The sequence below is a fragment of the Hyla sarda genome, chromosome 10, assembly GCF_029499605.1.
Source record: "Hyla sarda isolate aHylSar1 chromosome 10, aHylSar1.hap1, whole genome shotgun sequence".
In the NCBI taxonomy this organism is placed as follows: Eukaryota; Metazoa; Chordata; class Amphibia; order Anura; family Hylidae; genus Hyla; species Hyla sarda.
Window position 1 is genome coordinate 14,235,596 of NC_079198.1, and position 16,249 is coordinate 14,251,844.

Consider the following 16,249-nt stretch of genomic DNA (forward strand, 5'->3'; position numbering starts at 1 on the left):
TTACAGAGCCAAAACATCATAGATACAACAAACCAATATAAGAAATATCATAATAAGAACCAGCGAGTCACTCATTGTGCCACAGACGCTTACGGAACCTTTTGTGGACAACACAATAAATTATGACAAAGTATAATTCATTCAAAACTTTAAATTCCTATGAAGGTTTTTTGTATATCGAATATATATAGAATAGATACTTAAAAAAAAACTATATATGTCCCAACAGACTGTTTTAAAGTGTACTTGTCACTTTAAAAACATTTTTTTTTTAAATGTGATCGGTCGGTGTCTGAGTGTTCAGCCCCCGACTTATTGTTAGCACGAGCAAGGAGAGAAGTAAGGGAGATGGTCCCAAAGACTTAAAGGGGTTCTCCACTGCCTTAAAGGGGTACTCCGGTGAAAACCTTTTTTCTTTTAAATCAACTGGTGGCAGAAAGTTAAACATATTTGTAAATTACTTCTATTAAAAAATCTTAATCCTTCCAGTACTTATTAGCTGCTGAATGCTACAGAGGGAATTCCTTTCTTTTTGGAACACTGATGACATCACGAGCACAGTGCTCTCTGCTGACATCTCTGTCCATTTTAGCAACCGTGCATAGCAGATGTATGCTAAGGGCAGCATGGTGGCTAAGTGGTTAGCCACCTTGCAGTGCTGGGGACTTGGGTTCAAATCCCACTAAGGACAACAATAAATAATGTGTTATTCTTATTATAATAACGTCAGCAGAGAGAACTGTGCTCGTGATGTCATCAGAGAGCATTCCAAAAAGAAAAGAATTTCCTCTGTAGTATTCAGCAGCTAATAAGTACGGGAAGGATTAAGATTTTTTAATAGAAGTAATTTACAAATATGTTTCACTTTCTGCGACCTGTTGATTTAAAAGAAAAAAGGTTTTCACCGGAGTACCCCTTTAACCTACTTTTGGCAGTTAGTTTGCTCTGTGGCTATATGTTATTATGGCTTTTTTTCATGTTGCTAACGGTTCTGTATGTGGTGTTTTACTTACCTTTTTTCTTTTCTTCCGCCACCATCTTGCCACCGGGACGTCACCGTGGAGAGTGGTGTGTTGGAGGCCAGCCTGCCCCTCGCTCCGTACGTGCCCGCCTCCCGTGCAACGCAAGGTTTTGTACACTCAACGTGAAATGTACAACAGGGAAAGTCCATGACCCCCATCTAATGACTGAGAAGAGTTTGGCCAAAGTAGAGCCCCCCTTCAGCTGTCATAGGGCCCAAATCTATTTCCCACCTACGTAATCCAGCAATGGGGTGAGACTGTAGCACTTGGTGCACCATTAAAAGGAGACCTGCTGAGTGTTTTTGGGAACAATGGTTTCTAGAGCAGATACTTTCTCTGCACCTACAGGATATAGCTTGGATTGAATGTATGTCACAACGGTATCAATAAAAACCTCTGCATGGTAGTTGGTGCTCGTCTTGAAACGGTTGGAACATTGTAAACCTGTAATATTTACTTATTTATTATTTTGTATAGAAAAAAGTATATATAGATTTTTTTTTTTTTTTTTACTAGGCGCTGTGTGTAAGTGGCTTTTTCTGGCTTTGATTTCAATCTTCTTTTTGAGTGTTTTTGACTTATCACAGTTGTGATCCTCTCACAGAAAAATAATATACAATCCACCATCGTTGTAAACCTCCATGCTTCCTTTCTACAGGTCTCTAAACAAGACGCACATTCCATTTACCCTGAAAAATGAATCGGCCTCGGGGGGTTTGTATTAAATGCAAAATTATCCTTTGGTGCACAAACTAACATGTGTTATTTGCCTGTACACAGCGTACGCAGCCATGGCGCCCGCTAAGAGGAAATCTGTTAACAAGACAGACCTACTTATCCCAGTATACAGGAATACTACAAATACTATACAGTGGGGATCAAAAGTTTGGGCACCCCAGGCACAAATTTGTATTAATGTGCATAAAGAAGCCAAGGAAAGATGGAAAAATCTCCAAAAGGCATCAAATTACAGATTAGACATTCTTATAATATGTCAACAAAAGTTAGATTTTATTTCCATCATTTACACTTTCAAAATAACAGAAAACAAAAAAATGGCATCTGCAAAAGTTTGGGCACCCCGCAGAGTTATTATCTTGTACTGCCCCCTTTGGCAAGTATCCCAGCTTGTAAACGCTTTTTGTAGTCAGCCAAGAGTCTTTCAATTCTTGTTTGAGGTATCTTTGCCCATTCTTCCTTACAAAAGTCTGAGATTTCTGGACACTGCTCTTTTAAGGTCTATCCATAGATTTTCAATTATGTTGAGGTCAGGAGATTGTGAAGGCCATGGCAAAACCTTCAGTTTACGCCTCTTGATGTAATCCCCCGTTGATTTTGAGGTGTGTTTTGGATCATTATTCATTTGTAGAAGCCATCCTCTCTTTAACTTCAGCTTTTTCACAGATGGCATCAAGTTAGCATCCAAAATTTGCTGAAATTTTATTGAATCCATTTTTTCTTCTACTTGTGAGATGTCCCATGTGCCACTGGCTGCAATACAACCCCAACGCATGATTGATCCACCCCCATGCTTAACAGTTGGACAGAGGGTTCTTTTCATTAAATTCTGTTCCCCTTCTTCTCCAAACGTACCTTTTCTCATTCCGGACAAAAAGTTCAATTTTAACCTCATCGGTCCACAGAACTTGTTTCCAAAGTGCATCAGGCTTGTCTATATGTTCGTTTGCAAAGTTCAAACGCTGATTTTTGTTGTGAGGACGTAGAAGAGGTTTTCTTCTGATCACTCTTCCATGAAGACCATATTTGTACAAGTATCTCTTTATAGTGGAATAGTGTACCACAACTCCAGCGTATGCCAGATCTTTCTGGAGGGATTGTGCAGTCAAACGTGGGTTTTGAATTGTTTTTCTCACAATCCTGCGAGCTGTTCTGTCTGATATTTTTCTTGGTCTTCCAGATCTTGCTTTAACTTCCACTGTTCCTGATGACTGCCATTTCTTAATTACATTCTGAACAGAGGATATTGACATCTGAAAACGTTTTGCTATCTTCTTAAAGTCTTCTCCAGCTTTGTGAGCGTCAACTATTTTCAGTTTCAGATTTCTAGACAACTGCTTAGAATAACCCATGGTGCTGATTGTTGGGGCAAGGTCAGATGAGTCTGGGCATTTAAAACCTTTGAGATTGACATCACCTGGTCTTCCCAGATGATGATTGAGAACAATCCATGACACTGGCAGGCCTCAACTTTGCAAAGGGGGCAGTGTATGCTATAAATTCTGCTGGGTGCCCAAACTTTTGCAGACGCCATTTTTTTGTTTTCTGTTATTTTGAAAGTGTAAATGATGGAATTAAAATCTAACTTTTGTTGACATGTTATAAGAATGTCTAATCTGTAATTTGATGCCTTTTGGAGATTTTACCATCTTTTCTTGGCTTCTTTATGCACATTAATACAAATTTTTACCTGGGGTGCCCAAACTTTTGATCCCTACTGTACTATACTGTGACATCCCTGTGTGTATTATCCCTGTCCTGTGAACTCACTCTGTGCATTATCCCTGTACTGTGACATCACTGTGTATTATCCCTGTACTGTGACATCACTGTGTATAATATTCCTGTCCGGTGACATCACAGTGTGTATTATCCCTGTACTGTGACATCACTCTGTGTATTATCCCTGTACTGTGACATCACTGTGTGTATTATCCCTGTACTGTGACATCACTGTGTGTATTATCCCTTTCCTGTGACATCACTGTGTATTATCCCTGTCCTGTGACATCACTGTGTGTATTATCCCTGTACTGTGACATCACTGTGTGTATTATTCCTGTATTGTGACATCACTGTGTGTATTATCCCTGTACTGTGACATCACTGTGTGTATTATCCCTGTACTGTGACATCACTGTGTGTATTATCCCTGTACTGTGACATCACAGTGTGTATTATCCCTGTACTGTGACATCACTGTGTATTATCCCTGTACCGTGACATCACTGTATATTATCCCTGTACCGTGACATCACTGTGTATTATCCCTGTACTGTGACATCACTGTGTATAATATTCCTGTCCGGTGACATCACTCTGTGTATTATCCCTGTACTGTGACATCACTCTGTGTATTATCCCTGTACTGTGACATCACTGTGTATTATCCCTGTACTGTGACATCACTCTGTGTATTATCCCTGTACTGTGACATCACTGTGTATTATCCCTGTACTGTGACATCACTGTGTGTATTATCCCTGTACTGTGACATCACTGTGTGTATTATCCCTGTACTGTGACATCACTGTGTGTATTATCCCTGTACTGTGACATCACTGTGTGTATTATCCCTGTACTGTGACATCACTGTGTGTATTATCCCTGTACTGTGACATCCCTGTGTGTATTATCCCTGTACTGTGACATCCCTGTGTGTATTATCCCTGTACTGTGACATCCCTGTGTGTATTATCCCTGTACTGTGACATCACTGTGTGTATTATCCCTGTACTGTGACATCACTGTGTATTATCTCTGTACTGTGACATCACTGTGTATTATCCCTGTAATGTGACATCACTGTGTGTATTATCCCTGTACTGTGACATTCCTGTGTGTATTATCCCTGTACTGTGACATCACTGTGTGTATTATCCCTGTACTGTGACATCACTGTGTGTATTATCCCTGTACTGTGACATCACTGTGTGTATTATCCCTGTACTGTGACATCACTGTGTGTATTATCCCTGTACTGTGACATCACTGTGTGTATTATCCCTGTACTGTGACATCACTGTGTGTATTATCCCTGTACTGTAACATCACTGTGTGTATTATCCCTGTACTGTGACATCACTGTGTGTATTATCCCTGTACTGTGAGTTGTAGTTTTTCCACCCCTGGAGGGGCCAGAGTTTGGAGTTCTGCTAAAGGAAATCCTTGAATGGAATAGAAAAAAAGCCTGCTCTTTGACCTTCTTTACCCTGTCTATAGAGGGCACTATAAATTGGAACACCTGAAAAAGGTCTATAGGGCAAAATGCCCTTTTTATCTTCTTCTCCTTATTTAAAGAATAAGGATTTCCAATATCTCAGCAGATTACATCCACAAAATGTCACATAGGAACTCAAATCTCTTCTAAGAGTGTGGGCCTCGGCGATAGCGTGTGATTCCCGACCGTGCGTTTCCGGCTTTTTGCCAGGGTGGGGGATTAAAACTCAAGGGAGGGCAGTGCCAGTATCGCTGGGGCCTGGCACTGAACACTCCATGTGGTTGGTAATCTACAGATTGTGGAGTGTCTGGCTTAGCTCCCTATCTGCCTCCTGCATCTCTTCCTTCATTATCTGGCTCCCCTATCGCGGTGCCGCAGACACCCTATACATCTCCCTATTTATAGCCACCTTTAGCCGCTCTGTACACTTCCCTGCCTCCATTTTATCTGCTGTAATTCTACATATTCCAGTTTAGTTTTTTTTTGTTTTTTTCTGCAGTTTCAATCACCCTGCCGCCAGTCCTGAATACAATTTTTTTTATTTATTAAATTTATTAATTAAATATATATATATATATATATATATATATATATATATATATACACACAAATACACACATATATATTTATTTATTTATGATATATATATATTTTTTTATTATTATTCATTATTTATTTAATGTATTTATTTAATATATATATATTTAGTTTTATTTATGATATATATTTTTTTTTAATTTATTTATGATATATTTAATTTATTTATGATATACCGTATATACTCGAGTATAAGCCGAGTTTTTCAGCACGATTTTTCGTGCTGAAAACACCCCCCTCGGCTTATACTCGAGTGAACTCCCCCACCCGCAGTGGTCTTCAACCTGCGGACCTCCAGAGGTTTCAAAACTACAACTCCCAGCAAGCCCGGGCAGCCATCGGCTGTCCGGGCTTGCTGGGAGTTGTAGTTTTGAAACCTCCGGAGGTCCGCAGGTTGAAGACCACTGCGGCCTTCAACATCATCCAGCCCCCTCTCACCCCCTTTAGTTCTGAGTACTCACCTCCGCTCGGCGCTGGTCCGGTCCTGCAGGGCTGTCCGGTGAGGAGGTGGTCCGGTGGGATAGTGTTCCGGGCTGCTATCTTCACCGGGGAGGCCTCTTCTAAGCGCTTCGGGCCCGGCCTCAGAATAGTCACGTTGCCGTGACAACGACGCAGAGGTGCGTTCATTGCCAACGTAATTCTGCGTCATTGTCAAGGCAACGCCTCTATTCCGGGCCGGAAGCGCGGAGAAGAGGCGCCCCCGGTGAAGATAGCAGCCCGGACCACCTCCTCACCGGACCACCTCCTCACCGGACAGCCCTGCAGGACCGGACCAGCGCCGAGCGGAGGTGAGTACTCAGAACTAAAGGGGGTGAGAGGGGGGCTGGATGATGTTGAAGGCCGCAGTGGTCTTCAACCTGCGGACCTCCGGAGGTTTCAAAACTACAACTCCCAGCAAGCCCGGACAGCCGATGGCTGCCCGGGCTTGCTGGGAGTTGTAGTTTTGAAACCTCTGGAGGTCCGCAGGTTGAAGACCACTGAGGGCGAATGATGAGAAGAGGATGATGAAGGGGGGGTGTGGGGATGATGAAGGGGGGTGGGGATGATGAAGGGGGGGGGTGTGGGATGATAAGGGGATGATGAAGGGGGGGTGTGGGATGATAAGGGGATGATGAAGGGGGGATGTGTGGGATGATAAGGGGATGATGAAGGGGGGATGTGCGGGATGATAAGGGGATGATGAAGGGGGGATGTGCGGGATGATAAGGGGATGATGAAGGGGGGATGTGTGGGATGATGACAAGGGGATGATGAAGGGGGGATGTGTGGGATGATAAGGGGATGATGAAGGGGGGATGTGTGGGATGATGACAAGGGGATGATGAAGGGGGGATGTGTGGGATGATAAGAGGATGATGAAGGGGGGATGTGTGGGATGATGACAAGGGGATGATGATGAGGATGTTAATGACGGGTCTGGATGATGACAGGGGGGGATGAGGTATTTCCCACCCTAGGCTTATACTCGAGTCAATAACTTTTCCTGGGATTTTGGGTTGAAATTAGGGGTCTCGGCTTATACTCGGGTCGGCTTATACTCGAGTATATACGGTATATATTTTTTATTATTATTATTTATTTATTTTTATTTATTTAATGCATTTATTTAATATATATATATATATATATATATATATATATATATACATTTTTATCATAGGTCGAAAGCCTGTAGTTCTCCCCGCACAACTTCCACATACTGTTAGGGCCAAGGGATGGCGGAAAAAAATAAAATAAATAAAAGATATGACCCGGCTGATCATAGCATTCTCTATGCTGCGAATACATGTCCGTGTCTCCTGGGAAGCCGCACCACACAACATGACACAAAACGACAAATTACAAACACTCCTACAGGACAAACCTCTAAGCAGCGGTTGCAAAACTACAACTCCCAGCATGCCCGGACAGCCAACGGCTGTCCGGGCATGCTGGGAGTTGTGGTTTTGCAACAGCTGGAGGCAATGCTGCTCTACGCAATCAGATGGTTGCTTTCAGGGTAAAGTAAATGTTGAATATAAACAGTATATAACCGGCTATACACACATGTATCACAAGGCCGGGCTCATGGGTTACAATGCAAATAAAAAACACAAATTTGATGCCAGGATGCACAGTAGCTTAGGCTTAGATACAGTGTCAGAGCAGCACATTGTCTTAACAGATTGATTCTTAGAAAAAGTATCAGACATACGTGGCTTAGATACATCAGCTGGGCAGATAATATCATGGATGTATAGGTTAGATACTTCCACTCTTCAGACAGTAATATTTATATATGGCTTTGATAGTTCAGCAATAAGCTTAGATACACCAGCTAAGTGGAGTCTGTAGAGCGTATGACACACATTGGGCTGAGATACATGGCTCAACAGGAGCACATGCAAAGTAGATACAGCGGCTCAGTATCACTCGTCACAGGCTTGGATACCCCAGCTCTGTAGATATATCACACATAATAGGCTTATATACAGAAGTTCCACAGAGACTATCATGTGTGATATATCTACAGAGTTGCTGTATCCAAGCCGGTCCTGAGTGATACTGAGCTGCGCACATGCTCTTGAGGAGCCATGTATCTCAGTCCAATATGTGTAATGCACACTGCTTAGCTGGCGTATCTAAGCGTATTGCTGGGCTATCAAGGTCATATATATATGTTACTGTCAAAAGAGTGGATGTATATAACCCATGCATGATATTATCTGACAAGCCAAGTATCTAAGCCTTATATATGTGATAGGCTTATAACTAGAAGCTCTGCAGAGACTATAACACACATAGGCTTAGATACATCGGCTTAGCAGAAAATATCACATGCAAGGCTTAAATACACTGTAAAGCTGACAGTATCACACATGCTTAGATACAAAACTTAGCAGACAGTAGGACCTGTTCAGATAATGCAGCTAAACATATCAGTATCGCACCTGATGGGCTTAGATACATCAGTCCAGCAGATAGTGTCACACGGTAGACTTTAATACACTGTTCAGTAGACAGTATCACACATGACAAGGTTATATACAGACGTTCCTCAGAGACTATCATGTGTGATGCCATCTACTGAACAGTGTATCAAAGTCTACCGTGTGACACCATCTGCTGGACTGGTGTATCTAAGCCCATCAGGTGTGATACTGATATGTTTAGCTGCATTATCTGAACAGGTCCTACTGTCTGCTAAGTTTTGTATCTAAGCATGTGTGATACTGTCAGCTGTACAGTGTATTTAAGCCATGCATGTGATATTTTCTGCTAATCCCATGTGTGATGTCCCAGTACGGGGTATATGCATCCTACAGTCCTGTCAGGTTGAGTCCCTGTACGTCCTCAGGGCTCTCCTGCAGTGTTCCCCCATAATGTGTATAAGTTATATATTAAGGGTAAAGGACATTTGATATGGTCACATGGTTATTGATCATATGATAAGGGTTGTCACATATTCAAGTCATATGTTTTGTTACCCAGAGAGCACCAGGTGACCAAGTCCAGTCCAGACGTCTCAGAGCCAGTGTCCAGCACATCTGGAGGCCTCAAGCCTAAATTGCAGCCAAAGACCTGTAAGTCAAGTCATCTCTGTCTGCTGTCACTACCTACAGTCAAGTCAGTTATAGTCAGCGTGGCTGTGCTAGAGTCTGTCAAGTCACTGCAAGTCCCAGCAAGCAGCGAGGTCCCTCGTGTTACTTGGTCACCTCTCTGGGAACCTTACTGCCCTGTAAAGACTGTTATACCTGTTCAACTTCAGTAAAGCTACTGTTAACCTTAACCTGGCCTTGGACTAATATTTACCCCTGCCTAACCTAGAAGTAACGGGATCACCTTTGGGTGGTTACATAGGCAAACCACGCCCTGGCGTCACAAACACGAAGGGGTTAATACCATCTATCCCTGGGCAACACCATCTGCCCCTTCTACACCTCACATCGCACCCCCGTGGCTCACCACACATGTATCTAAGCCTAATACGGCAAAATGAGATTTGAATGCAGCTGTAGGCTACTGTTTTGGGTACAGGAAAAAAAACTGACAAAACCGTACAGGATGCAAAACGGACACAACCTGATGCATCTTTTGGCATACGGTTTTCAATATGGTTCCGTACGGTTTTCACATTGAAAACGTATATGGGAACTGTATTGCAAAAACGTGGAGTGAACCCGGCCGTATACAGTTTGTTTAGTTTTTCTAAGCCGATTGTGTAATACAGTACAGTCTGTTTTATCTAAGCTGTAGGCTAAAGGCTTAGATACAGGATCCTCCAGTAACGATAAGCTTACATACAGTGTCTGGGCCGCTCACTATCCCCGGAGATCTCTTTGGTGGCGTCCAGTTCTATTTCATGAATTACATATGATATAAATTGGCTCGGCATTGCGGTGCGGCAGCTATAGCAGAGAGTGACATGCTATGACATAACCCAAAACACCCGCCATCAATAATACACACACCACTTAACCTATATACACGCAGCCTCCTGGGATGTCATAGTAAACGACAGCGTTCACCACCGCGACTCCACTCAGTTATAACATCGCGCATACATAGCAGAGCTGGTTGAGCTGCCATTATGGCTACCAGTCTGTGTTCTTGTGTCCTCACCTTTCAGTTCCCTGCGGTCCCGGTACCACCTCAGGGTGGCTTCAGGCTTCGTCCTGGGCGCAGAGCAGATCAGTTCCACTTGTCCTCCCTCCACAGCCTGGTCCCTCACCTCCACCACTGGGTTTTCTGGAGGAACTGGTGGGTGACAAAAAAAACAGAAGTGAATGAGCAGGAGGGTTTAGCAGGGAGTCACATCTTGGCATATCATCTGTGTACCCAAATCAGATTGTACGGTTTCCCAAAAAACATGGCTGCCTTCTTCTAGATACAGCACCACACGGGTCCTTAGATTGTGTCTGGTATTGCAGATCAGCTCCTTCGAACTGCATAGGACACAACTGCAATACCTTACACAACCTGTGGACTAATGTGGCGCTTTTTTTTTTTCTTGCTGTCCGGGCATGCTGGGAGTTGTAGTTTTGTAACAACCAGAGGCTAACTGGTCAGGATATGAGGACGGGATATAAGGTTAGGAAATGAAGACAAGATATGAGGTTAGGGATATGAGGAGGGGGTATTGGAATGAGATACAGTGCCCCCCCCCCCCCCCGACCTACGATGGCCCCGACATACAATCATTTCAACATGCGATGGTCTCTCAGAGGCAGCATCAACATACGATGCTTTTGTATGTCGGGGCCATCGCATAAACGGCTATCCGGCAGCGCAGACTGCTTCAGCTGCCACCGGATAGCCGTTTACGGTGCCTCGTGTGCTCCGCTGACGATCACTTACCTGTCCTCGGGGCTCCGGAGCGTCCTCTTTGGGATCCCCTGCATCGTCGGCGCTCTCCATCGTCGTCATCATGTCGCTGCGCACGCCGTCCCGTCATCCAATAGGAGCGGCGTGCGTAGTGACGTGATGGCGGCGACGGAGAGCGAGGATGCCGGGGAAGCAGAGGCCTTGCCGGAGCGTCGGGGACACCTCGGGGACGCAGCGACATCGATGGACGGTGACAATTTCCTCTAACAGTGGTCTTCAACCTGCGGACCTCCAGATGTTGCAAAACTACAACTCCCAGCATGCCCGCACAGCCGTTGGCTGTCCGGGCATGCTGGGTGTTGTAGTTTTGCAACATCTGGAGGTCCGCAGGTTGTAGACCACTGTCCTATACTTTATATTGCACGGATCCCTCAACATACGATGGTTTCAACAAACAATGGTCCGTTTGGAACGGATTACCTTCGTATGCTGAGGGATCACTGTTAGAGATGAGCGAACTTACAGTAAATTCGATTCGTCACGAACTTCTCGGCTCGGCAGTTGATGACGTATCCTGCATAAATTAGTTCAGCTTTCAGGTGCTCTCGTGGGCTGGAAAAGGTGGATACAGTCCTAGGAGACTCTTTCCTAGGACTGTATCCACCTTTTCCAGCCCACCGAAGCACCTGAAAGCTGAACTAATTTATGCAGCATAAGTCATCAACTGCCGAGCCGAGAAGTTCGTGACGAATCGAATTTACTGTAAGTTCGCTCATCTCTAATCACTGTATAAGGATATGAGGATGAGACATCAGGACGAGATCTTGGGACGTGATATGAGGTCGGGACCTGAGGACAGGATTGGAGGTCAGAATATGGGGTTGGGGATATAAGGACTGGATACTAGGTCTGGATAGGAGGATGAGATATGAGGTCAGGACATTATAATGGACAGGATATGACGACAAGAGAGTCATTGTTGCTTTTCCTCTCCCACAAGTTTTGGGTAGGAAGACTGGGAAATGCTGGGTACTCAGCTATTATATATATATATACTGTAAATTGATGTTCGGGGGCAGAGCTTGGCTTGAGCGGCACATAGTTACCCAGCACTGTGAGCGTGGCGATCTGGTGATGAGTGTCTTCCGTATACAGCTGGCAGAAGTAGCCGCCTTCATCATCCAACTTCGCGTTGGACAAATGGATCTTGACCAGTTTAGGGGTGAACTCCACCAGCTGGAACCGCTCGTCTTTTAAAGCTGAAAACAGACAGGTATATATCACTGAGACATCGAAACGACAAAACATGTGACACTGTAGAGTTCTGATGCTGGGTGACAACTACCAATGGCGCCTATAGAGGAGGTCACCCAGCTGAGTGACATTTACTGTATACTCTGCATTGTTACACAGCTTCTGGTTGTTCATATGGAAATATTCAGTTCCCTAGTATCTAAATACCTGGGCCAAGGCCCCCACATGCCCTCTGCTCTGACCTCACCTGTGCGGATCCAATTGGGAGGCCCCGGTACACCAATAGACAGCTGACCCATCCTTCGAAAGTCAGCGGGTTTGGCTTTAATATGTATAGCAGACATTTAATGGGTTATCCAGGAACCGAGCTAATTGTGTGGTATTACAACTCTGCTCCATTCACTTCACTGGATCGGAGCTGCAATACCACACACAACCTGAGGACAGATGTGGTGTTGGTCTTTGAAGAAATCAGCTCTATTTCTCTAATTCTGGATAACACCTTTAAGGGGCAAACAGGGCCCCTCATCAATAAGCGGCCATGATGATAACTTAAACTGACCAGTATTATTTAGCAATGAATAGTAGTATTATATTGGCACTGTATGTTGGTATTACATGGGCTGGAATTATGAAAAAAAATTTAAAAATGAAAAAATAAAATAAAATGGCAAGTAGCACTTTGTCTGTGACACCCCAACCTCGTTCTCAAAGTGTCCCTGTCATGAAAAAAACATGTCAAAAGTTTTATTAGGTTGGCGTCTAAGTACTAGGACCCCCACTGATCAGAAGAACGAGCAGGGAGAAGCAGTTAGTAGCGCTCTTCACTCCCTGACTAGGAGTGATCTCAGTCTCGCTTTACTAGATGACCCCACAGGCCTATAATGGAGATGTGGGCAGAGACATGTCAAAAATTTGAATTGGTCGTAGTATCAATTCCGAGAACCCCACCCATCATGTGAACGAGCAGGGAGAAGCGCATGGTAGTGCACTTCACTCCTTGGCTAGGAGTGATCTCAGTCCCGCTTCACTAGGCGACCCCATAGGCGTGGAAAAGACATGTGAAAAGTCTTGATCTGTCAGGGTCTCAGTGCTTAGAACCCAACCCATCATATGACTGGGCAGAGAGAAGAGAACCATAGCATGCTTCACTCCCTAACTTATAGTGTTCTCAGCCCTGCTTCACTAGACAACCCCATAGACTCATAATGGAGCCATGATCGGAGATCACTGTGAGCCGAGGAGTGAAATGCTTATGCATGCACTTCTCCTGGCTTGTTCTCATGTTAGGTGGGTGTCTCTGTACTTCGGTGGGTGTCTCTGTACTGAGACCCCGACAGATCTAAACTTTTGACATGTCTCGGTTTGCGGTTCTATTATCTTAAGTCTTTGGGGTCATCAAGTGAAGCAGGACTGAGATCACTTCAAGCTGGGGATTAAAAGCATGCTACCGTGCTCTTCTCCCTGCTTGTTTAAATGATCAGTGGGGGTCTCAGCACTGAGACCCCCACACTCCTAAACTTTAGACATGTCTCGATCCATGGCTCAATTATAAGTCTATGGTATCTTCTAGTGAAGCAGGACTAACATCATTGCAAGATGGGTATTGAAGCATGCTACCAAACCCTTCTCATGATCGTTGGGGGGTCTCAGCACTGAGACCCCAACAGATCCAAACTTTTGACATATCTCGGTCCATCACTCCATTTACAAGTCTATGGGTTTGTCTCGTGAAGGGGGACCGAGATCACTTCGAGCTGGGGATTGAAGCGTGCTACCGCGCTCTTATACCTGCTCGTTCTCATGATCAGTGGGGGTCTCAGCACCGAGACTTCGACCGTTCAAAAGTGCTGGCCATTGACATTTTTTTGACATGTCAAAAGTATCAAAGGGTTAAAAATTGCAGCATTGTTACGTGTCCTTCCATATCTATATGCACAACTGCACTTGTCCTAGTTCACAATGGAATGACAGAATAGGGTTATGTATAGGTCAATGCAGTGTTTCCCAACTATGAGCTGCGCACCCAAAACGCTGCATACACAAAACGTTAGATCAGTATTTCCCAACTAGCTTGCCTCTAGCCGTTGTAAAACTACAAATCCCAGTATGCCCGGACAGCCAACGGCTGTCCGGGCATGCTGGGAGTTGTAGTTTTGAAACAGCTGGAGGCACCCTGGTTGGGAAATACTGATCTAACGTTTTGTGTATGCAGCGTTTTGGGTCAGTGTCAGTAAATCTGAACAATCCAGCATTTACGGCTGCAATTTTTAACCCTTTAACAAAGAGGTCGGGGGGTGTGTGACGGCCATTTATGTAACCAGTGATTTGCGCAGCCAGAGGAAGCCGCATTGATTATCTACAGAGGAAGCATTTTTCCAAATCGGCGACTGTCCCTCCTCCTCGTCCTCCTCCACCGGGTGTTTTTTTTTTTTTTTCTGCTGAAGTTACAGCTATTGAATTCCAACTGCAGATGTTTGGATAAAATTAGAAGTGGATCGGAATTATTCTAAATCACAGGAGAGGAGGGGGGGGGGGGGATCATTATGGCAAATGGTAACGTTTAACCCCCCCCCCACACACACACACAATTCCCCCTCCGTCTACCACCATCATCCCCAAAACTTAAATACCGGCCAACAGTAATGGAGCGGTGACACAGGAATTAATGGGTGCCCGAATCATCTACATCTGAATATAAAAAGTAAATACCAAGTACCGGCAAGGAATAGGGAAGCAGGAGCATTAGCATTCAGCTTCCTTACGTTACCTTCAGCCAAGGTTACCCGCAATACAACTCCACTAGGTAACTAGACTCAATGGGGAACATCTTCAAGAAAAAGCTACTACTATTACAGTAAGGTCTCTTGTGTTGCTCTGAAAATATGTGAAGGTTCATTTTCCCGCCACTTTTTTTTTTGTCTTAGTTAGGCAACAAAATCTCTGGAAAATACCTAACCGAAAAAGGAAGTTGTTACATCCAGCGCTCCGTCCAGACACGCTATCCGTCAGCGCATCCTCCCTCTCACTTCCCCAGCCGGCGGGGCTGGGATTCGCATCACGGGACGCACTCGCATGCGAATCTCAGTCCTTTTCTCACCTCCGTGTACTTCTCCTTCCTCCCTCAGCACCGGCGCATGTGCCCCCGCCTCCTAGGGCACGCGCGCCGGAGCTCTCTTATTTGAAGGGCCAGTGCGCCCGTACTTATGTTTTGCACCTGCACCATTTTTATAAATATCTGCACCTCCCATCACTCCCTGTCGGATCTTTGTTGCCCCAGTGCCTTAAAGAAAGCGTTAATTTTTTTTAGCCTTGCCGTGTTCCTGACCCTTTCATTCCGTGACCTGAACTTGCTTCTTGCTGCGTGTCTTTAGACCTCCTGCTACGTTCCTGACTACGCTCCTGTGCCGCCAGCCCAGACCTCCTGCTATCCAGACCACGTCTTGCCTATTCCTCCTGTACCTCGCATCACCTCAGCTGCCTGTGTGGTCGAGTCGTGCCGGGGGTAGTGACCTTGGTGCCGCCTGCCGCAGCAAGACCATCCCGCTTTGCGGCGGGCTCTGGTGAAAACCAGCGGCACCTTAAACCCCACTCCGTGGCACAGCCCGTGTCATCTGCCACACCGGTCCAGCGAATCCACTATCTCCGTGAGTGTCCTGCTTGCAGCCGTGAGTCTTACAGTAGTCTCACGTAGGGGAAGGAGTCGTGCCAGGGGTAGCGACCTGGGTGCCGCCTGCCACAGCAAGACCATCCCGCTTTGCGGTGGGCTCTGGTGAAAACCAGCGGCACCTTAGACTCCGCTCCCTGGCACGGCTCACGTCATCATCCACACAGGCCCAGGGGATCCACCACCTGCCGTGACCCGTTACAGTAAGGATGGCAGTATACAATATGGACAATGCGTTTCAAAGGTTGTACCTTCTTCTTCAGGTCCAGTAAAACTGGACCTGAAGAGGAAGGTACAACCTTCGAAATGCGTTTTCCATACTGTAAACTGCCATCCTTACATTCAATAAAGACGGCATTGATCTACATCATCTGAAGTCTACGGGAGTGCGCCTTCTGAGCCATACAATCATATTTTCCCCCCCTGGTCCAGAAGTCAGCCCTGCCA

General features: G+C 45.1%; 1 protein-coding gene across 6 annotated transcripts in view; it reads right to left on the minus strand.

The window, feature by feature from the left end:
• Positions 1-16,249, minus strand: part of CADM4 (cell adhesion molecule 4) — a 384,618-nt gene that overhangs the window by 35,567 nt on the left and 332,802 nt on the right. For all 6 annotated transcript variants that reach the window (XM_056544050.1, XM_056544051.1, XM_056544052.1 and 3 more), the window contains 2 exons: positions 11,988-12,140; positions 10,180-10,314 (listed from right to left, as the gene is read on the minus strand). In XM_056544050.1, coding sequence (XP_056400025.1) covers positions 10,180-10,314; positions 11,988-12,140 — 288 coding nt within the window. The remainder of the gene's footprint in view (positions 1-10,179; positions 10,315-11,987; positions 12,141-16,249) is intronic.